Source organism: Hemitrygon akajei, chromosome 28 (genome assembly GCF_048418815.1).
Source record: "Hemitrygon akajei chromosome 28, sHemAka1.3, whole genome shotgun sequence".
NCBI classification, from domain to species: domain Eukaryota; kingdom Metazoa; phylum Chordata; class Chondrichthyes; order Myliobatiformes; family Dasyatidae; genus Hemitrygon; species Hemitrygon akajei.
Genome location: NC_133151.1, coordinates 17990206 through 18012930, shown reverse-complemented (window position 1 = coordinate 18012930; position 22725 = coordinate 17990206). Strand labels below are relative to the sequence as shown.

General features: G+C 51.5%; 1 protein-coding gene across 4 annotated transcripts in view; it reads right to left on the bottom strand.

Annotated features, from left to right (window-relative positions):
* Positions 1–21132, bottom strand: part of trpt1 (tRNA phosphotransferase 1) — a 38430-nt gene extending 17298 nt beyond the window's left edge. For 3 of the 4 annotated variants that reach the window (XM_073031414.1, XM_073031416.1, XM_073031417.1), the window contains exons 1-5: positions 20986–21132; positions 18096–18185; positions 17759–17840; positions 16412–16581; positions 1278–1455 (exon numbers count right to left, since the gene is read on the bottom strand). In XM_073031414.1, coding sequence (XP_072887515.1) covers positions 1278–1455; positions 16412–16581; positions 17759–17840; positions 18096–18185; positions 20986–21117 — 652 coding nt within the window. In that variant the 5' untranslated portion in view covers positions 21118–21132. Of the gene's footprint in view, positions 1–1277; positions 1456–16411; positions 16582–17758; positions 17841–18095; positions 18186–18840; positions 18914–20985 lie in introns of those variants that run through there. The other variant, XM_073031415.1, reaches the window with a different exon arrangement.
* Positions 21133–22725: the final 1593 nt, after the last annotated feature.

Here is a 22725-nt window from a genome sequence, read left to right as displayed (position 1 = left end):
TGTTGCTCGGATTTCCAGCGTCCACAGATTTTCCTTTTGTTTAAAATTACGCCCCCTGATATTAGCCAATTCCACTCTGGCTGTCCACTCAATCTGTGCCTCTTACCATCTTGTACACCTCTATCAAGTCACCTCTCATCCACTCTCACTCCAAACAGAAAAGCCCCACCTCGTTCAATCTATCCTTATATGAGCTGCTCTCTAATCCAGGCAGCATCGTGGTGAATCTCCTCTGCACCCTCTCTAATCCAGGCAGCGTCCTGGTGAATCTCCTCTGCACCCTCTCTAATCCAGGCAGCATCCTGGTAAATCTCCTCTGCACCCTCTCTAATCCAGACAGCGTCCTGGTGAATCTCCTCTGCACCCTCTCTAATCCAGGCAGCGTCCTGGTGAATCTCCTCTGCACCCTCTCTAATCCAGGCAGCATCCTGGTGAATCTCCTCTGCACCCTCTCTAATCCAGACAGCATCCTGGTGAATCTCCTCTGCACCCTCTCTAATCCAGGCAGCATCCTGGTGAATCTCCTCTGCACCCTCTCTAATCCAGACAGCATCCTGGTGAATCTCCTCTGCACCCTCTCTAATCCAGGCAGCATCCTGGTGAATCTCCTCTGCACCCTCTCTAATCCAGGCAGCATCCTGGTGAATCTCCCCTGCACCCTCTCTAATCCAGGCAGCATCCTGGTGAATCTCCCCTGCACCCTCTCTAATCCAGGCAGCATCCTGGTGAATCTCCTCTGCACCCTCTCTAATCCAGGCAGCGTCCTGGTGAATCTCCTCTGCACCCTCTCTAATCCAGGCAGCGTCCTGGTGAATCTCCTCTGCACCCTCTCTAATCCAGGCAGCATCCTGGTGAATCTCCTCTGCACCCTCTCTAATCCAGGCAGCATCCTGGTGAATCTCCTCTGCACCCTCTCTAATCCAGGCAGCGTCCTGGTGAATCTCCTCTGCACCCTCTCTAATCCAGGCAGCGTCCTGGTGAATCTCCTCTGCACCCTCTCTAATCCAGGCAGCGTCCTGGTGAATCTCCTCTGCACCCTCTCTAATCCAGGCAGCGTCCTGGTGAATCTCCTCTGCACCCTCTCTAATCCAGGCAGCATCCTGGTGAATCTCCTCTGCACCCTCTCTAAAACCTCCTCATCCTTCCTACAATCAGGCGACCGGAACTGAACACAATACTCAAGTGCTGACACCAGCCACTCTACCAGACACAGACACACGGAGCGACAGAGAGTCTCCCAGATGGGCTCAGGGCTTGGCCAGAGGGCAGAAACTCACCGCTGATGACACCGCCATCCTCAGGCAGTCCCGGAGCCAGGTGGATGTGTTGACGAGACAGGCGCCGCAGTCCCTCGGCCTTGATCAGGGGCCAGTGACGGAGGTAGGTCCCGTGTACAGCCTGTGCTGGGAGATTGCCACCGCCCAGGGATATTGGGGTCAGTTCGAGCTCCTCCACCTTCCAAAGCAAACAGTTTGGAAAATTTACACAGAGTGAATCTCCCTCCACACCGTCCCATCACACACTCCCGGGGTCAGACACACAGAGTGAATCTCTCTCCACACCGTCCCATCACACACTCCCGGGGTCAGACACACAGAGTGAATCTCTCTCCACACCGTCCCATCACACACTCCCGGGGTCAGACACAGAGTGAATCTCCCTCCACACCATCCCATCACACACTCCCGGGGTCAGACACAGAGTGAATCTCCCTCCACACCATCCCATCACACACTCCCGGGGTCAGACACAGAGTGAAGCTCCCTCCACACCGTCCCATCACACACTCCCAGGGTCAGACACAGAGTGAAGCTCCCTCCACACCGTCCCATCACACACTCCCGGGGTCAGACACAGAGTGAAGCTCCCTCCACACCGTCCCATCACACACTCCCAGGGTCAGACACAGAGTGAAGCTCCCTCCACACCGTCCCATCACACACACCCGGGGTCAGACACACAGAGTGAATCTCTCTCCACACCGTCCCATCACACACTCCCGGGGTCAGACACAGAGTGAATCTCCCTCCACACCGTCCCATCACACACTCCCGGGGTCAGACACAGAGTGAATCTCCCTCCACACCGTCCCATCACACACTCCCGGGGTCAGACACAGAGTGAAGCTCCCTCCACACCGTCCCATCACACACTCCCGGGGTCAGACACAGAGTGAAGCTCCCTCCACACCGTCCCATCACACACTCCCGGGGTCAGACACAGAGTGAAGCTCCCTCCACACCGTCCCATCACACACTCCCGGGGTCAGACACAGAGTGAAGCTCCCTCCACACCGTCCCATCACACACTCCCGGGGTCAGACACAGAGTGAAGCTCCCTCTACACTGTCTCATCACACACTCCCGGGGTCAGACACAGAGTGAAGCTCCCTCCACACCGTCCCATCACACACTCCCGGGGTCAGACACAGAGTGAAGCTCCCTCCACACCGTCCCATCACACACTCCCGGGGTCAGACACAGAGTGAAGCTCCCTCCACACCGTCCCATCACACACTCCCAGGGTCAGACACAGAGTGAAGCTCCCTCCACACCGTCCCATCACACACTCCCGGGGTCAGACACAGAGTGAAGCTCCCTCCACACCATCCCATCACACACTCTCTGGGTCAGACACAGAGTGAATCTCCCTCCACACAGTCCCATCACACACTCCCGGGGTCAGAAACAGAGTGAAGCTCCCTCCACACCGTCCCATCACACACTCCCGGGGTCAGACACAGAGTGAAGCTCCCTCCACACCGTCCCATCACACACTCCCGGGGTCAGACACAGAGTGAAGCTCCCTCCACACCGTCCCATCACACACTCCCGGGGTCAGACACAGAGTGAAGCTCCCTCCACACCGTCCCATCACACACTCCCGGGGTCAGACACAGAGTGAAGCTCCCTCCACACCGTCCCATCACACACTCCCGGGGTCAGACACAGAGTGAAGCTCCCTCCACACCGTCCCATCACACACTCCCGGGGTCAGACACAGAGTGAAGCTCCCTCCACACCGTCCCATCACACACTCCCGGGGTCAGACACAGAGTGAAACTCCCTCCACACCGTCCCATCACACACTCCCGGGGTCAGACACAGAGTGAATCTCCCTCCACACCGTCCCATCACACACTCCCGGGGTCAGACACAGAGTGAAGCTCCGTCCAAATTGTGCAGAGGATGCAGAAAGTGCAGAGGGGTATGGATATAGGTTAAATCTACCTTCTATCTTGCATATGATGATCAGTTAGAGATTGACAAGTATGACGTTGTTGGGAGTTTAACATTCAAGGACACACATTATATTGAAAGGCCAGGCAGGTAGGCAGAGAGGGTGGCGTGGCTCTGTTGGTAAAAAATTAGACCAGCAGGTGAAAGAGGTGGCACAGGATTGGAAGATGTGGGATCGTGGTGGGTAGAGCTCAGCAGGGAGAAAAGGCCTGTGAAGAGTAGCCAGGTTGTGGGCTACAGATTACAACAGGAGGTAGAAAATGCACGCCAAAATGACCACGTTACAGTAGTCATTGGGATTTCAATATGCAGGTAGATTGGGAAAATCAGGTTGGTGCTGGATCCCAAGAGGGGGAATTTGTAGAATTCCTATGAGAATTCCTCGAGAGCTTGTGGTTGAGCCCACTGGGGGATCAGCTTTTCTGGACTGGGTGTTGATTAGGGAGTTTAAGGTAAAGGAACCATTAGGAAATCAAAAGACATAGGAGCAGAATGAGGCCATTTGGCCCATCGAATCTGCTCCGCTATTTAATCATGGCTGATCCTCGTCTTATCTCCCCCTCAACCCCAGTTCCCGGCGTTCTCCCCGTAAACTTTGATGCCACGTCCAATCAAGAACCTGTCAATCTCTTCCTCAAATCTCTTCCCAACAACCTGGACTCCACCCTTGCATGTGGCAACAAATTCACCACCCTTTGGCTGAAGAAATTTCTCCACATCTCTGTTTTGAAAGGACATCCCTCTCGTCCCAGACTCTCCCGCCATGGGAAACCTCCTTTCCACATCCACTCTGTCTGGGCCTTTCAACATTCCAAAAGTTTCAGTGAGATCCCCCCTAATCCTTCTGAAATCCAGCGAGTACAGACCCAGAGCCATCAGACGTCCCTTTCATTCCTGGAATCATTCGTGTGAACCTCCTCTGGACCCTCTCCAATGTCAGCAAATCTTTTCTAAGATGAGGGGCCCAAAACTCAATACTCGAGGTGAGGCCTCGCCAGTGCCTCACAAAGTCTCGGCATCACATCCCTGCTCTTGTATTCCAGACCTCTTGAAATGAATGCCAACGCAGATCGTAATACGCTACACTGCGCCTTGCGTTTTGAAGCGGGAGAAGCTAAAGTCAGATGGATCAGTATTACAGTGGAGTAAAGGGGATTACAGAGGCAAGAGGGAGGAGGAGCTGGCCGACGTTGATCGGAAAGGGACACTAGCAAGAATGCTGGCGGAACAGCAATGGTTAACGTTTCCGGGAGCAATCTGAAAGGTGCCAGATATATCCTTCCTGAAGTAGTAGTATTTTAAAGACGTGATGACACAATTGAGGCGGGAAAGGAAAGGCCAACGTAAGAGCCAAAGAGAGAGCACTCAGAGTAAACATTAGTGGGATGTTAGGGGATTGGGGATCTTCTCAGAAAAGCAACAGGCATTAGAAGCGAAAAGATGAACTATGAAGGTAAGCTAGTCGACAGTACCAAAGAGGATACCAACCAGATATATAAAGAGTAGAGGGAGGTGACAGTAGAAATCGGATTGCTGGAAAATGTTCCTGGAGAGGTAGCAATGGGGGGGGGGGGGGGGCAAGGAAACGGTGGAGAAACCGAGTAAGTATTCTGCACATCTTCACTGTGGAAGACTCTAGCAGTGTGCCTGATGCTGGAGGCTGTCAGGGGGCAGTACTGACTGCAGTTTGCAGTGTGCCTGATGCTGGAGGCTGTCAGGGGGCAGTAGTGACTGCAGTTTGCAGTGTGCCTGATGCTGGAGGCTGTCAGGGGGCAGTACTGACTGCAGTTTGCAGTGTGCCTGATGCTGGAGGCTGTCAGGGGGCAGTACTGACTGCAGTTTGCAGTGTGCCTGATGCTGGAGGCTGTCAGGGGGCAGTACTGACTGCAGTTTGCAGTGTGCCTGATGCTGGAGGCTGTCAGGGGGCAGTAGTGACTGCAGTTTGCAGTGTGCCTGATGCTGGAGGCTGTCAGGGGGCAGTACTGACTGCAGTTTGCAGTGTGCCTGATGCTGGAGGCTGTCAGGGGGCAGTAGTGACTGCAGTTTGCAGTGTGCCTGATGCTGGAGGCTGTCAGGGGGCAGTACTGACTGCAGTTTGCAGTGTGCCTGATGCTGGAGGCTGTCAGGGGGCAGTACTGACTGCAGTTTGCAGTGTGCCTGATGCTGGAGGCTGTCAGGGGGCAGTAGTGACTGCAGTTTGCAGTGTGCCTGATGCTGGAGGCTGTCAGGGGGCAGTAGTGACTGCAGTTTGCAGTGTGCCTGATGCTGGAGGCTGTCAGGGGGCAGTACTGACTGCAGTTTGCAGTGTGCCTGATGCTGGAGGCTGTCAGGGGGCAGTACTGACTGCAGTTTGCAGTGTGCCTGATGCTGGAGGCTGTCAGGGGGCAGTACTGACTGCAGTTTGCAGTGTGCCTGATGCTGGAGGCTGTCAGGGGGCAGTACTGACTGCAGTTTGCAGTGTGCCTGATGCTGGAGGCTGTCAGGGGGCAGTACTGACTGCAGTTTGCAGTGTGCCTGATGCTGGAGGCTGTCAGGGGCAGTACTGACTGCAGTTTGCAGTGTGCCTGATGCTGGAGGCTGTCAGGGGGCAGTACTGACTGCAGTTTGCAGTGTGCCTGATGCTGGAGGCTGTCAGGGGGCAGTACTGACTGCAGTTTGCAGTGTGCCTGATGCTGGAGGCTGTCAGGGGGCAGTACTGACTGCAGTTTGCAGTGTGGCTGATGCTGGAGGCTGTCAGGGGGCAGTACTGACTGCAGTTTGCAGTGTGCCTGATGCTGGAGGCTGTCAGGGGGCAGTACTGACTGCAGTTTGCAGTGTGGCTGATGCTGGAGGCTGTCAGGGGGCAGTACTGACTGCAGTTTGCAGTGTGCCTGATGCTGGAGGCTGTCAGGGGGCAGTACTGACTGCAGTTTGCAGTGTGCCTGATGCTGGAGGCTGTCAGGGGGCAGTACTGACTGCAGTTTGCAGTGTGCCTGATGCTGGAGGCTGTCAGGGGGCAGTACTGACTGCAGTTTGCAGTGTGCCTGATGCTGGAGGCTGTCAGGGGCAGTACTGACTGCAGTTTCTATTGCTGGGGCGAAGATGCTTGGGAAGCTGACAGGTCTGAAGGTGGATAAGTAACCTGGACCGGATGGGCCAGGCCCCAGGGTTCTGAAAGAGGGGGCTGAAGAGACTGTGGAGGAAACATAGAGAACCTACAGCACAATACAGGCCCTTCACCCTACAAAGTCATGCCGAACACTAGAAATTACTAGACTTACCCAGAGCCCTCAATTTTTCTAAGCACCATGTACCTATCTAAAAGTCTCTTAAAAGACCTTATCGTATCCACCTCCACTACTGGCAGCCCATTCCACGCACTCACCACTCTCTGAGTAAAAAACCTACCCCTGACATCTCCTCTGTACCTACTCCCCAGCACCTTAAACCTGTGTCCTCTTGTGGCAACGATTTCAGCCCTGGGAGAAAAGCCTCTGACTATCCACACGATCAATGCCTCCCATCATCTTATACACCTCTATCATGTCACCTCTCATCCTCCGTCGCTCCAAGGAGAAAAGGCCGAGTTCACTCAACCTATTCTCATAAGGCTTGCTCCCCAATCCAGGCAACATCCTTGTAAATCTCCTCGGCACCCTTTCTATGGTTTCCACATCCTTCCTGTAGTGAGGTGACCAGAACTGAGCACAGTACTCCAAGTGGGGTCTGACCAGGGTCCTATATAGCTGCAACATTACCTCTCGGCTCCTAAACACAATCCCAATGATTGATGAAGGCCAATACACTCTACGCTTTCTTAACCACAGAGTCAACCTGCGCAGCTGCTTTGAGAATACTATATTCTGCCATCACACTTAACCTACCAAAATGAGCCACCTCACACTTATCTGGGTTGAACTCCATCTGCCACTTCTCAGCCCAGTTTTGCTTCCTATCAATATCCCGCTGTAACCTCTGACAGCCCTCCACACTATCCACAACACCCCCTACCTTTGTGTCATCAGCAAATTTACTAACCCATCCCTCCACTTCCACATCCAGGTCATTTATAAAAATCACGAAGAGAAAGGGTCCCAGAACAGATCCCTGAGGCACCCCACTGGTCACCGACCTCCATGCAGAATGTGACCGGTCTACAACCACTCTTTGCCTTCTGTGGGCAAGCCAGTTCTGGATCCACAAAGCAATGTCCCCTTGGATCCCCCCTCCTTACTTTCTCAATAAGCCTTGCATGGGGTACCTTGTCAAATGCCTTGCTGAAATCCATATACACTACATCTACTGCTCTACCTTCATCAGTGTGTTTAGCCACATCCTCAAAAAATTCAATCAGGTTCATAAGGCATAACCTGCCTTTGACAAAGCCATGCTGACTATTCCTAACCATATTATAATTCTCCAATTCTTCATAAATCCTGCCTCTCAGGATCTTCTCCATCAACTTACCAACCACTGAAGTAAGACTCACTGGTCTATAATTTCCTGGGCTATCTCTACTCCCTTTCTTGAATAAAGGAACAACATCCGCAACTCTCCAATCTTCTGGAACCTCTCCCGTCCCCATTGATGAGGCAAAGATCATCGCCAGAGGCTCAGCAATCTCTTCGCTCGCCTCCCACAGTGGCCTGGGGTACATTTCCTTTGGTCCCAGTGACTTATCCAACTTGATGCTTTCCAAAAGCTCCAGCACATCCTCTTTCTTAATATCTACATGTACAAGCTTTTCAGTCTGCTGTAAGTCGTCAGTACAATCACTAAGATCTTTTTGCAATTTCCTCTGGTTCCATACACACTTTCCCACTGTCACATTTGATAGGTCCTATTCTTTCACGTCTTATCCTCTTGCTCTTCACATCCTTGTAGAATGCCTTGGGGTTTTCCTTGATTCTGCCCGCCAAGGCCTTCTCATGGCCCCTTCTGGCTCTCCTAATTTCATTTTTAAGCTCCTTCTTAGCAGTCTTATAATCTTCTAAATCTCTAACATTACCTTGCTCTCTGAACCTTTTGTAAGCTTTTCCTTTCTTCTTGACTAGATTTATTGGCCTTTGTACACCACGGTCCCTGTACAATACACAATAGCCAATAGGTGCAGAAGTAGACCATTCGGCCCTTCAAACCTGCACCGCCATTTTGAGATCATGGCTGATCAACTACTATCAATACCCGGTTCCTGCCTTGTCCCCATACCCCTTGATTCCCCTATCCATAAGATACCTATCTAGCTCCTTCTTGAAAGCATCTAGAGAATTGGCCTCCACTACCTTCCGAGGCAGTGCATTCCAGACCCCCACAACTCTCTGGGAGAAGAAGTTTTTCCTTAACTCTGTCCTAAATGACCTACCCCTTATTCTCAAACCATGCCCTCTGGTACTGGACTCTCCCAGCATCTGGAACATATTTCCTGCCTCTATCTTGTCCAATCCCTTAATAATCTTATATGTTTCAATCAGATCCCCTCTCAATCTCCTTAATTCCAGCATGTACAAGCCCAGTCTCTCTAACCTCTCTGTGTAAGACAGTCCAGACATCCCAGGAATTAACCTCGTGAATCTACGCTGCACTTCCTCTACAGCCAGGATGTCCTTCCTTAACCCTGGAGACCAAAACTGTACACAATACTCCAGGTGTGGTCTCACCAGGGCTCTGTACAAATGCAAGAGGATTTCCTTGCTCTTGTACTCAATTCCTTTTGTAATAAAGGCCAACATTCCATTAGCCTTCTTCACTGCCTGCTGCACTTGCTCATTCACCTTCAGTGACCGATGAACAAGGACTCCGAGATCTCTTTGTATTTCTCCCTTACCCAACTCTACACCATTCAGGTAATAATCTGCCTTCCTGTTCTTACTCCCAAAGTGGATAACCTCACACTTATTCACATTAAACGTCATCTGCCAAGTATCTGCCCACTCACCCAGCCTATCCAAGTCACCCTGAATTCTCCTAACATCCTCATCACATGTCACACTGCCACCCAGCTTAGTATCATCAGCAAATTTGCTGATGTTATTTTCTATGCCTTCATCCAAATTGTTAACATAAATGGTAAACAGCTGTGGTCCCAATACCCAGCCCTGTGGCACCCCACTAGTCACCACCTGCCATTCCGAGAAACACCCATTCACCGCTACCCTTTGCTTTCTATCTGCCAACCAGTTTTCTATCCATGTCAATGTCTTCCCCCCAATGCCCTGAGCTTTGATTTTACCCACCAATCCCCTATGTGGGACCTTATCAAATGCCTTCTGAAAATCGAGGTACACTACATCCACTGGATCTCCCCCGTCTAACTTCCTGGTTACATCCTCGAAAAACTCCAACAGATTAGTCAAGCATGATTTACCCTTGGTAAATCCATGCTGGCTCGGCCCAATCCTATCACTGCTATCTAGATATGCCCCTATTTCATCCTTGATAATGGACTCTAGCATCTTTCCCACCACTGATGTCAGGCTGACAGGTCGATAGTTCTCTGTTTTCTCCCTCCCTCCTTTCTTAAAAAGTGGGATAACATTAGCCATTCTCCAATCCTCAGGAACTGATCCTGAATCTAAGGAACATTGGAAAATGATTACCAATGCATCCGCAATTTCCAGAGCCACCTCCTTTAGTACCCTAGGGTGCAGACCATCTGGACCTGGGGATTTGTCAGCCTTCAGTCCCATCAGTCTTCTCATCACCATTTCCTTCCTAATGTCAATCTGTTTCATTTCCTCTGCTACCCTATGTCCTTGGCCCATCCATACATCTGGGAGATTGCTTGTGTCTTCCTTAGTGAAAACAGATCTAAAGTACTCATTAAATTCTTCTGCCATTTCTCTGTTTCCCATAACAATTTCACCCAATTCATTCTTCAAGGGCCCAACATTGTTCTTAACTATCTTCTTTCTCTTCACATACCTAAAAAAGCTTTTGCTATCTTCCTTTATATTCCTGGCTAGCTTGCGTTCGTACCTCATTTTTTCTCCCCGTATTGTCTTTTTAGTTAAGTTCTGTTGTTCCTTAAAAACTTCCCAATCATCTGTCCTCCCACTCACCTTAGCTCTGTCATATTTCCTTCTTTTTAATGCTATGCAATCTCTGACTTCCTTTGTCAACCACTGTGGCCCCTTTCCCCCCTTTGAATCCTTCCTTCTCTGGGGGGTGAACTGATTTTGCACCTTGTGCATTATTCCCAAGAATACCTGCCATTGCTGTTCCACTGTCTTTTCTGCTAGGCTATCCGTCCAGTCAACTTTGGCCAGCTCCTCCCTCATGGCTCCATTGTTTCCCCTGTTCAACTGCAACACTGACACCTCCGAGCTGCCCTTATCCTTCTCAAATTGCAGATAAAAACTTATCATATTATGATCACTACCTCCTAATGGCTCCTTTACTGCAAGATCGCTTATCAAATCCTGTTCATTACATAACACTAAATCTAGAATAGTCTTGTCCCTGGTCGGCTCTCGTACAAGCTGTTCCAAGAATGCATCCCGTAGGCACTCTACAAACTCCCTATCCTGTGGTCCAGCACCAACCTGATTCTCCCAGTTCACCTGCATGTTGAAATCCCCCATAACTACTGCGACATTACCTTTGCCACATGCCAATGTTAACTCCCTATTCAACTTGCGCCCAATATCCATGCTACTGTTTGGTGGCCTGTAGACAACACCCATTTGGGTCCTTTTGCCCTTACTGTTCCTCAGTTCTATCCACACAGACTCTACTTCTCCTGATCCTATGTCCCCCCTTGCAAAGGACTGAATCTCATTCCTCACCAACAGGGCCACCCCACCCCCTCTGCCCACATTTCTGTCCCTACGATAGCACATATACCCTTGTACATTCATTTCCCAGGTCTGATCTCCCTGCAGCCATGTCTCCGTTATCCCAACAACATCATAGTTACCCATTCGCACCTGGGCTTCAAGCTCATCCGTCTTATTCCTGACACTTCGTGCATTCAGATATAGAATTTTTAACCCATTTCTCCTCTCTCTGTTTGAATCGCTGCCTATTGTGCTTAACCCAGCTCCCCGAACTCCCATCGGGCTATACGCCCCTAGAATTTTGTTGTCCTTCCTAAATTTACTTATTCTTTCTGCACATTTAACTCCATGTTCCGTCAGACCATCCCTCTGTACATGTGTCCTCCTTATCACTTGTTCCGCCCCACCTTTCTCTACTACACACTTAATATTCTGGAACCGTGTAGTCCCCACCTGTTCTTTATTCTTCCTCTCGCTATTCTCTCTCACATTCTGGATCCCCTACCATAACTTCCCTGTCTCATTGGAACGTACCTATACAGAGCTCTATACAAATATCCCCTGAATATTTGCCACATTTCTTCCGTACTTTTCCCTGAGAACATCCGTTTCCAATTTAAGCCTCCAATTTCCTGCCAGATAGCTTCATAATTCCCCTTATTCCAATTAAACGCTTTTCTAACTTGTCTGTTCCTATCTCTCTCTCCAATGCTATTGTAAAGGAGATTGAATTATGATCACTATCTCCAAAATGCTCTCCCACTGAGAGATCTGACACCTGACCGGGTTCATTTCCCAATACCAGATCAAGTACAGCCTCTCCTCTTGTAGGCTTATCTACATATTGTGTCAAGAAACGTTCCTGAACACACTCAACAAACTCCACCCCATCTAAACCCCTCGCTCTAGGGAGATGCCAATCAATATTTGGGAAATTAAAATCTCCCATCACGACAACTCTATTATTAATACACCTTTCCAGGATCTGTTTCCCTATCTGCTCCTCAACATCCCTGTTACTATCGGGCGGCCTATAAAAAACTCCCAGTAAAACTCCCTCCCTGTTCCTAACTTCCACCCACAGAGACTCCGTAGACAACCCCTCCATGACTTCCTCCTTTTCTACAGCCATGACACTATCTCTGATCAACAGTGCCACGCCCCCACCTCTTTTGCCTCCTTCCCTGTCCTTTCTGAAACATCTAAAACCCAGCACTCGAAGTAACCATTCCTGTCCCTGCGCCATCCAAGTCTCTGTGATGGCCACAACATCATAGCTCCAAGTACCGATCCACGCTCTAAGCTCATCCGCTTTGTTCACAACACTCCTTGCGTTAAAATAGACACATCTCAAACCTTCGGTCTGAGTGCGTGCCTTCTCTATCACCTGCCTATCCTCCCTCTCTCACTGTCTACAAGCTTTCTCTATTTGTGAACCAACCGCCCCTTCCTCTGTCTCTTCAATTCGGTTCCCACCACCCAACAATTCTAGTTTAAACTCTCCCCAGTAGCCTTAGCAAACCACCCCGCCGGGATATCGGTCCCCCTGGGATTCAAGTGCAACCTGTCCTTATTGTACAATTAGTAATGATCTTTCAAGAATCACTAGGTTCGGGCACGGCTCAGCAAGGTTGAAAAATTGCAAATATCAAGAAGGGAGAGAGGCATAAGAAAGGAAACTATCTGCCAGTTAGTCTGACCTCAGTGGTTGGGAAGATGTTCGAGTCGATTATTAAGGATGGGGGTTTGGGGTAGTGGGAGGCACATGATAAAATAGGTAGCAGTCAGCATGGCTCCATTAGGGGAAAATCTTGCCTGACAAATCTTTTGCAATTCTTTGAAGAAATAACAAGCAGGATGGACAAAGGAGATTCAGTGGATGTTGTATATTTGGATTTTCAGAAGGCCTTTGACAAGGTGCCACACACGAGGCTGCTTAACCAGTTACAGGAAAGATTCTAGCATGGATAAAGTAGTGGCTGATTGGCAGGAGGCAAAGAGTGGGAATTAAGGGAGCCTTTTCTGGTTGTCTGCCAGTGACTAGTGGGTTCCACAGGGGTCTGTGTTGGGACCAATCATATTTATGTTATATATCAATAATTTGGATAATAGAATTGATAGATTGATGACATTGTTGCAAAATTTGCAGACGATATGAAGATAGGCGGAGGGGCAGGTAGTTTGAGGAAGCAGAGAGGCTACAGAAGGACTTAGACAGATTAGGAGAATGGGCAAAGAAATGGCAGATGGAATACAGTGTTGAGAAGTGTTTGATCATGCAACTTGAGAAGGAGTAGCGCACAGGTTATTTTATAAACAGCGAGAAAATTCAGAAAACTGAGGTGCAAAGGGAGTTGGGAGTCGTTATGCGTGATTTCCTAAAGATTAACTTGCAGCTTGAGTCTGTGGTGAGAATTCATTTTGAGAGGACTAGAATATAAAATCGAGGATGTAATGTTTATAAAGCACTGGTGAAGCCTCACTTAGAGTATTGTCAGCAGTTTTGGGCCCCTTACGTAAGAAAGGATGTGCTGACGTTGGAGACGGTTCACAGGAAGTTCACAAAATTAATTCCAGGAATGAAAGGCTTATCACGAGGAGTGCTTAATTGTCCTGGGCCTGTACTCACTGGAGTTTAGAAGAATGAGGGGATATCTCATTGAAACTATCAATGTTTAAAGGCCGAGATAGAGTGGATGTGAAGAGGATGTTTCCTATACTGGGGGAGTCTAGGACCAGAGGACACAGATAGAGTGGATGTGGAGAGGATGTTTCCTATAGTGGGGGAGTCTAGGACCAGAGGACACAGATAGAGTGGATGTGGAGAGGATGTTTCCTGTAGTGGGGGAGTCTAGGACCAGAGGACACAGATAGAGTGGATGTGGAGAGGATGTTTCCTATAGTGGGGGAGTCTAGGACCAGAGGACACAGATAAGAGTGGATGTGGAGAGGATGTTTCCCATGGTGGGGGAGTCTAGGACCAGAGGACACAGATAGAGTGGATGTGGAGAGGATGTTTCCCATGGTGGGGGAGTCTAGGACCAGAGGGCACAGATAGAGTGGATGTGGAGAGGATGTTTCCTATAGTGGGGGTGTCTAGGACCAGAGGACACAGATAGAGTGGATGTAGAGAGGATGTTTCCTATAGTGGGGGAGTCTAGGACCAGAGGACACAGATAGAGTGGATGTGGAGAGGATGTTTCCTATAGTGGGGGAGTCTAGGATCAGAGGGCACAGATAGAGTGGGTGTGGAGAGGATGTTTCCTATAGTGGGGAGTCTAGGACCAGAGGGCACAGATAGAGTGGATGTGGAGAGGATGTTTCCTATAGTGGGGGAGTCTAGGACCAGAGGACACGGATAGAGTGGATGTGGAGAGGATGTTTCCTATAGTGGGGGAGTCTAGGACCAGAGGACACAGATAGAGTGGATGTGGAGAGGATGTTTCCCGTGGTGGGGGAGTCTAGGACCAGAGGGCACAGAGAGAGTGGATGTGGAGAGGATGTTTCCCGTGGTGGGGGAGTCTAGGATCAGAGGGCATTACCTCTGAACAGAGAGTCGTCCATTTAGAACACAGATGAATATTTTTGTTTAGTCAGATGGTGGTGAATTGGTGGAATTCGTTGCCACAGGCGGCTGTGGAGGCCGAGTCATTGGGGATATTTAAAGCGGAGGTTGATAGGTTCCCGATTAGTCAGGGTGTCAAAGGTTACAGGGAGAAGGCAGGAGTTGAGAGGGGTAATAAATCAGCCATGATGGAATGTAGACCAGACTCGATGGGCTGAATAGCCTGGTTCTGCTCCTGTCTCTTATGATCCAAGTTAGATTGAGTACAATCGAGTCTGGCCCAGCATCTCCCCTCTCAACCCCGTTCCCCTGCCTTCTCCCCGTAACCTTTGACACCCAGCAACCTCCATCTTCGATATACCCGATGGCTCCACCTCCACAGGGGTCCGCGGCAACCAATTCCACAGATTCACCACCCTCCGGGCTGAAGGAATTCCTCCTCACCTCACCAACGCCGGTGAACGTGGAAGGAGCATTTGTCCGGGAAGGTGAGAGTGAAGCCAGACCTCGCCACATCGAGACCAGACACCGGGGCGGCTAGGCGGGGCACGCGACTGGAAGATTTAGGCCGGAGGCTCTGCTTCCCGACTGAAATCGCGGAAGCCGCCCTGAGACCAGACCTTGTGCTGTGGTCGGCCTCACTCCATCTCGTGTACATCATCGAGCTTACAGTGCCCTGGGAGGACGCAGCGGAGGAGGCCCACGAGCGCAAGGAGCTGAGGTACGCTGAGCTTGCAGCCGATGTGCAGCAACGTGACTGGGAAGCAAGGATCCGACCGGTCGAAGGAGGCTGCAGGGGATCTGTAGCCACGTCAACGTCAAGGCTGCTCCGGGAGTTGGGAGTGCGAGGGAGGACAAACCGAAAAACAGTCAAAGACCTCTCCGGAGCGGCTGAAAAGGGTAGGCAGTGGCTCTGGATGAAGAGAACGGATCCCATCTGGGCCCCCGAGTGAGTGAATGGCATCTGGGGGGGGTGAGCCCGGGATTCACCGCTGAACCCTCTGGAGGTGCCGTGGGCCTATCAGAGAAACACCGAGGAAAGAGGCAGCCCAGAAGATGCCACCGCTCACTTGCCTACCCCGCAGAGTCTGGGCAGCATGTCTCAGGACTGCAAATAAGGGATATTAACGTCTAGTCCTACATAACGTACTTGAAATTGTGAAAGGTCGCAGTGTGACCTTGTGCAGAGGGTGCCCGTGCACAAACCGCAAGGGGCAGGTTTGCAGGCGCAACAGGCGATCGAGAGGGCAAATGGAGCCCTGATCTCCATTGCAATACCCAGAGCCTGGACTGACACCAACTGACTGCCCTCCGCTGTGCCTGTTGTCCTGTTTGTTATTTATTGTAATGCCTGCACTGTTTTGTGCACTTTATGCAGTCCTGGGTCGGTCTGTAGTCTCGTGTAGTTTTTACGTAGTTCAGTCTAGTTTTTGTACTGTTTCATGTAGCAGCATGGTCCTGAAAAACATTGTCTCATTTTTACTACGCACTGTACCAGCAGTTATGGTCGAAATGACAATAAAAGTGACTTGAAGAGGGTTTGAACGTAAGAGTAGAGAGATTATGCCGCCACTGTGTAATCCATCAGTGCGACTGCACCCTACGTATTCCTGTTCCACCCAAACACACTCAGTGTCTGACCCCTCTGTACCCCTCCCTGAGTACAGATGTGATATTGCCTCTGCAAATTCCCCCCCCCCATCAACCTCTCCCCACGACCCCAGTCCTCGAGCCCCTCGGAAATTCCCTCTGCACTCTTTCGATCGTTTCTTGGCACCTTTCCCGCGGTCAGGCGACCAAACCCCCCCCCGCGCGCGCTGCCTCGCCGGGCCCTGCCCCGCGTCCTCACGTACCTGCAGCGTGTGGCCCTGGTTGGCCCGGATCTGCAGCGCGCCGGTCGCGGGGTCCGTGCGCAGGGCGAACCGCCGCTTGTCGCTGGTGTCCACCACCCGCTGGACGTCCTGTACCGTGTAACGCCTGTACTGGGGGTGCTGCAGAATGGCGTCGACGGGCAGGAATCCGTCTGTGGGGAGAACGGGCTGACGTTACTGAACTGGGGAGGGGGGGGTGACAGAATGGCGTCTGTGATATTCTCTCCAAACATACCCCCCTAACTCTGCAGAGGACAGGGCTCTAGAGCACAGTAACAGGCCATTCAGCCCATCTAGTCTGTACTATTCTGCCTAGTGCTATCATCCTGGGCCAGGACCACACCCACGTACTGATCTAAATTTCTCTTAAACTTTGAAATCGAGCTCGCGTCCACCACCTGCACTGGCCGCAGTCTCACCACCCTCTGAGTGAAGTTTCCCCTCAAACTTTTCACCTTTCACCCTTTAACCCACGACCTCTAGTTGTAGTCCCACCCAACCTCAGTGGAAAAAGCCTGCTGGCATTTACCCTATCTATACCCCTTGGAATTTTGTACACCTCTATCAAATCTCCCCTCAATCTCCTGCGATCCCCAGGGAATAAAGTCCTAACCCATTCAACCTTTCCCCGCAATTTAGATCCTGAAATCGCGGCAACGTCCTCGGAAATTCTCTCTGCACTCGTTCAATCTCATCGAACCGAACGCAGCAGGAAACTTCCGGTGGCAGACTAGCATAGCGGTTTGCACAAACCTTCACCCCGGGTCCGACTCCCGCGGCCGTCGGTGAGGGGCGACCGCGTGGCCGTCCTCCGGCTCCCTCCCCCATCCCAAAGACGTACCGGTTAGGCTCGGAGCTGTGGCCATGCTACGTCGGAACCGGGAGTGCGGGGGGCACTTGTGGGCTGCCCCCAGCCCACCACCCCCCCCACCGGATGGTCGTTGAGGGAAACGACGCATTTCACTGTGTTTGCGGCAAATGAAGCTAATCTTTAAAACTTCCCATTCCCAGTCGGTCCCGCCCTGCTGATCTGTGTCCCTCTACCCACCGTTGTTCCCGTCTGTCGCCTTTCCCACCCAACACAAACTCCCGGTGAAGCGTCTCGGCCTGGAAACGTCGGCCGTTTACTCCCCCTCCACAGAGGCTGCCCGACCTGCTGAGTTCCTCCAGCGTTTTGTGTGCGTTGCTCTGGATTTCCAGCCTCTGTACAATCTCTCGTGTTTCTCCTTACACACCTTCTCCATCCCGATATTCCGATTCCCTGCCTCAGCACATCACAACCACGAGAGACATCAGACCCTCCGCTGCCAGGGAAGCCCGGCCCCCTACCTTTCTGCAACTCCAGGCCCAGCTGACTTGCTCCATGCCGGAGGGCGTAGGAGAGGGCCTTGGACAGCCGGATGTCGGGATCCTGTGGACAGAGAGGGAGCGGTCAGCAGGACGGAGACAGAAATGAGATATGGGACAGGGAGGGGTCATGCGGAATGGAGAGGGGTCATGGGGACGTTCAGATGTCAGGGTCAAGGGATAATGGGAGGGTTATGGATACAGGGAGGGGTCAAGGGTCAGGGATACAGGGAGGGGCCAGGGATCAGGGGTCATGGGCACAGGGAGGAATCAGAGAGACGGAGAGGCGTTGGTGGGGCTGGACAGTTGAACCACCTACCTGCTCTCGGCCTGGTCTGTGTCGGCCTCTCCTTCTCCTGGTCTGGGCTTCCCCCTCCTCCCGCTCCTCCTGCATCACTGCGTCCCAGCGCTGGAAACGACACGGCGAGGGGCCATCCGGAACCAAGGAAGGAGGTGGGGAAAAGACAAAAGCTCAGTCCCTTTTCTCCAGTCTGCTCCTCGCTCTCTTCCCACAGCCATCTCCCCTCCCTCCATTCCGCTCCACTTCCCTCTCCTCCCCTTCTCACTACTCCCTTCCATCCTCCCACTCCCCTTCCTTGCTTTCCTCTCTCCCCTTCTTCCCCTCCTTCCTTGCTTTCCCCTCCCTACCCCCATTTACCCCTCCTTCCTTTTCTCCCTCTCCCACCTTCCCCTCCCTCTCCCACTTTTCCCCTCCCTCCTCCCTCTCCCACCTTCCCTTCCCTCTCCCACTTCTTCCCCTCCCTCCCTCCTCTTCTCCCTCTCCCACCACTTCTTCCCCTCCCTCCTCTTCTCCCTCTCCCACTTCTTCCCCTCCCTCCACTTCTCCCTCTCCCACCACTTCTTCCCCTCCCTCCTCCCTCTCCCACCTTCCCCTCCCTCCCCTTCTCCCTCTCCCACTTCTTCCCCTCCCTCCACTTCTCCCTCTCCCACTTCTTCCCCTCCCTCCACTTCTCCCTCTCCTTCCCCTCCCTCCCTCCTCTTCTCCCTCTCCCACTTCGTCCCCTCCCTCCACTTCTCCCTCTCCCACTTCTTCCCTCCACAACCTCGGGACTCCACCGGAAGTGCAGTTCCCTGCTCCAGCCGTCAGAGGGAGCTTGGCCACGCAGGCGCAGTGAACGACCCGGGCCCGCCGGCGCCCCCTGGCGGCCGGGCGATGTCGCTACAGCCGCCGGCTCGGCGCCCGTCCGGGTGTCTCCCGGGTCCTGCGCTCCCTCGGTGTCGCACGGAGTGTGACCCCCACCCCCCGGCTCCTCGTTACACCCCACATCCCAATGAGCGCACAGGCCAGTACGGGGGGGGCGAGAGCTGGAATTTGTGGGGAAAGGGAACATTTGATGTGAATGAAGGGCATGGGATCAGAGTCAGTGATTGGCTTTGGGTTAGAATGGACTTGATGGGGCGAAGAGCCTTTTTCTGCATTGCAAATCTCCTACTGTCAGTTCCCCGAACCCCCCTACCCTTCCCTGCCCAACTTCAGCTCAAGTCCATCTTCCCCAACCAACTCCCCGTTCTCTGAGTAGCATTCACAGAAACATAGAAAACCTACAGCACAATACAGGCCCTTCGGCCCACAAAGTTCTGCCGAACATGTCCCTACCTTAGAAATTACTGGGCTTACCCATAGCCCTCTATTTTACTAAGCTCCATTAAAAGACCCTATCGTATCTGCCTCCACCACCGTCACCGGCAGCCCATTCCACGCACTCACCACCCTCTGTGTAAAACACTTACCCGACATCCCCTCTGTACCTACTCCCCAGCACCTTAAACCTGTGTCCTCATGGCAACCATTTCAGCCCTGGGAAAAAGCCTCTGACTATCCACACGATCAATGCCTCTCATCATCTTATACACCTCTATCAGGCCACCTCACATCCTCCACCGCTCCAAGGAGAAAAGGCCAAGTTCACTCAACCTATTCTCATAAGGCATGCTCCCCAATCCAGGCAACATCCTTGTAAATCTCCTCTGCACCCTTTCTATGGCTTCCACATCCTTCCTGTAAGTGAGGCGACCAGAACTGAGCACAGTACTCCAAGTGGGGTCTGACCAGGGTCCTACACAGCTGCAACATTAGCTCTTGGCCCCTAAATTCAATTCCACTATTGATAAAGGCCAATACACTGTACGCCTTCTTAACCACAGAGTCAACCTGCGCAGCTGCTTTGAGCGTCCTATGGACTCAAACCGCTGATCCTCTACACTACCAAGAGTCTTACCATTAATACTATACTCTACCGTCATATTTGACCTACCAAAATGAACCATTTCACACCCATCTGGGTTGAACTCCATCTGCCACTTCTCAGCCCAGTTTTGCATCCTATCAATGTCCTGCTGTAACCTCTGACAGCCCTCCACACTATCCACAACACCCCCAACCTTTGTGTCATCAGCAAATTTACTAACCCATCCCTCCACTTCCTCATCCAGGTCATTTATAAAAATCACGAAGAGTAAGGGTTCCAGAACAGATCCCTGAGGTACACCACTGGTCACCGACCTCCATGCAGAATGTGACCCGTCTACAACCACTCTTTGCCCTCTGTGGGCAAGCCAGTTCTGGATCCACAAAGCAATGTCCCCTTGGATCCCATGCCTCCTTACTTTCTCAATAAGCCTTGCATGGAGTACCTTGTCAAATGCCTTGCTGAAATCCATATACACTACATCTACTGCTCTACCTTCATCAATGTGTTTAGTCACATCATCAAAAAATTCAATCAGGCTTGTAAGGCAGGACCTGTCCTTTACAAAGCCATGCTGACTACTCCTAATCATATTATACCTCTCCAAATATTCATAAATCCTGCCTCTCAGGATCTTCTCCATCAACTTACCAACCACTGAGGTAAGACTCACTGGTCTATAATTTCCTGGGCTATCTCTACTCCCTTTCTTGAATAAGGGAACAACATCCGCAGCCCTCCAATCCTCCGGAACCTCTGCCGTCCCTATTGATGATGCAAAGATCATCGCCAGAGGCTCAGCAATCCCCTCCCTCACCTCCCACAGTAGCCGGGGGTACACATCTCGTCCGGCGACTTATCCAACGTGATGCTTTCCAAAAGCTCCAGCACATCCTCTTTCTTAATATCTACATGCTCAAGCTTTTCAGTCCGCTGCAAGTCATCCCAACAATCGCCAAGATCCTTTTCCGTAGTGAGTACTTAATACTCATTAAGTACCTCTGCTATATCCTCCGGTTCCATACGCACTTCTGAATCCTCCGTCGCTCTCTTCCTGACTAATTTGTATCGGGAAGTGATGACCAGGCAGCACGGTGAGGCTGTTGAAGCAGGTTGAGGCGATGAGGTCATCTTCTGTCGCTCGGTTCACTGTTAACGGTGGAAATTACGCCTCACCCACAGTTCCACCAGCACCATCCTACCCTCCATCACGGATGCAGATGCAGAAAGCTGTCGGAAAAGGGCCAGTAACACCATGAAGCAGCCCTCCCACCCTGATCATGGAAACCGGAGCACCCGGTGGAGACCCATTCGGTCGCAGGAGGGAGCGCGGAGAGCCCTCACAGGCAGCGGCGGGGGGATCGAACCAGGGCTGTAGCGCGTTACGCTGCTACGCACAGTCTGCAGTCAGGGCACGTGGCAGATATGAAGTTCGACGGCAGCCGCCGTGCAGATGCGGACGTGGGCTGCGGGTGGAATTTAAAACGCAGCCCAGAGCAACCGGCTTCCTGAAGCTGCAGGCCGGGATCCACCAAACCTCCACGTGGACCTCAGACGCCCGCCAAGCCAAGAATGCAGCCCAGGGCCAGCGGGGACCGACGTTCACTCGGAGCGTTTGGAGTGTGGGTGTGAAGATACTATATGTGATCCAAAGGAAGCACTGTAGCTATACTGTAACTGGAGAATTTCCCGCTGTTACCTTTCATCTGTAGAGTGTAAAATGTCATGTAATATCGGGTCAAGCAGCCCCCACTTCCAAGAGTGTTTCAGTATGATGCCTGTGGCTCGTTTTTACTGAATAAAACCCTTGGGATGTAACGTTTAAATTGTACAAGGTATTGGTGAGGCCAAATTCAGAGTATTGTATACAGTTCTGGTCACCGAATTATAGGAAAGATGTCAACAAAATAGAGAGAGTACAGAGGAGATTTACTAGAATGTTACCTGGGTTTCAGCACCTAAGCTACAGAGAAAGGTTGAACAAGTTAGGTCTTTATTCTTTGGAGCGTAGAAGGTTGAGGGGGGACTTGATAGAGGTATTTAAAATTATGAGGGGGATAGATAGAGTTGACGTGGATAGGCTTTTTCCCATTGAGAGTAGGGGAGATTCAAACAAGAGGACATGAGTTGAAAGTTAAGGGGCAAAAGTTTAGGGGTAACACGAGGGGGGAACTTCTTTACTCAGAGAGTGGTAGCTGTGTGGAACGAGCTTCCGGTAGAAATGGTAGAGGCAGGTTCGATATTGTCATTTAAAGTAAAATTGGATAGGTACATGGACAGGAAAAGAACGGAGGGTTATGGGCTGAGTGCAGGTCGGTGGGACTAGGTGAGAGTAAGCGTTCAGCACGGACTAGAAGGGCCGAGATGGCTTGTGGAAAGTGCTGTAATTGTTATGTATCCACTAGCTTGAGTCTCTCCAGTGACTTTGCTCACATTATTAACAATATCAGCCAGACAGGATCTTCCTCGCCAGTCCTCAGAGGGCATGTATTTAAGGTGAGGGAGGTTAAGTCGAATGTTTGTGTGTGAGAGATTTAGATTATTTCAGCATCCCGGTGGTCAGCACAGACTTTGCAAGCTGACGGACCTGCTCCTGTGATGTACTGTTCTACGAATTAATGAAATATTTGTTTTATACAGCACGATTACACCCACGTGACCACTAATCCGTTAACCGGTACGTCTTTGGACTGTGGGAGGAAACCGGAGCACCCGGAGGAAACACACGCACTCACGGGG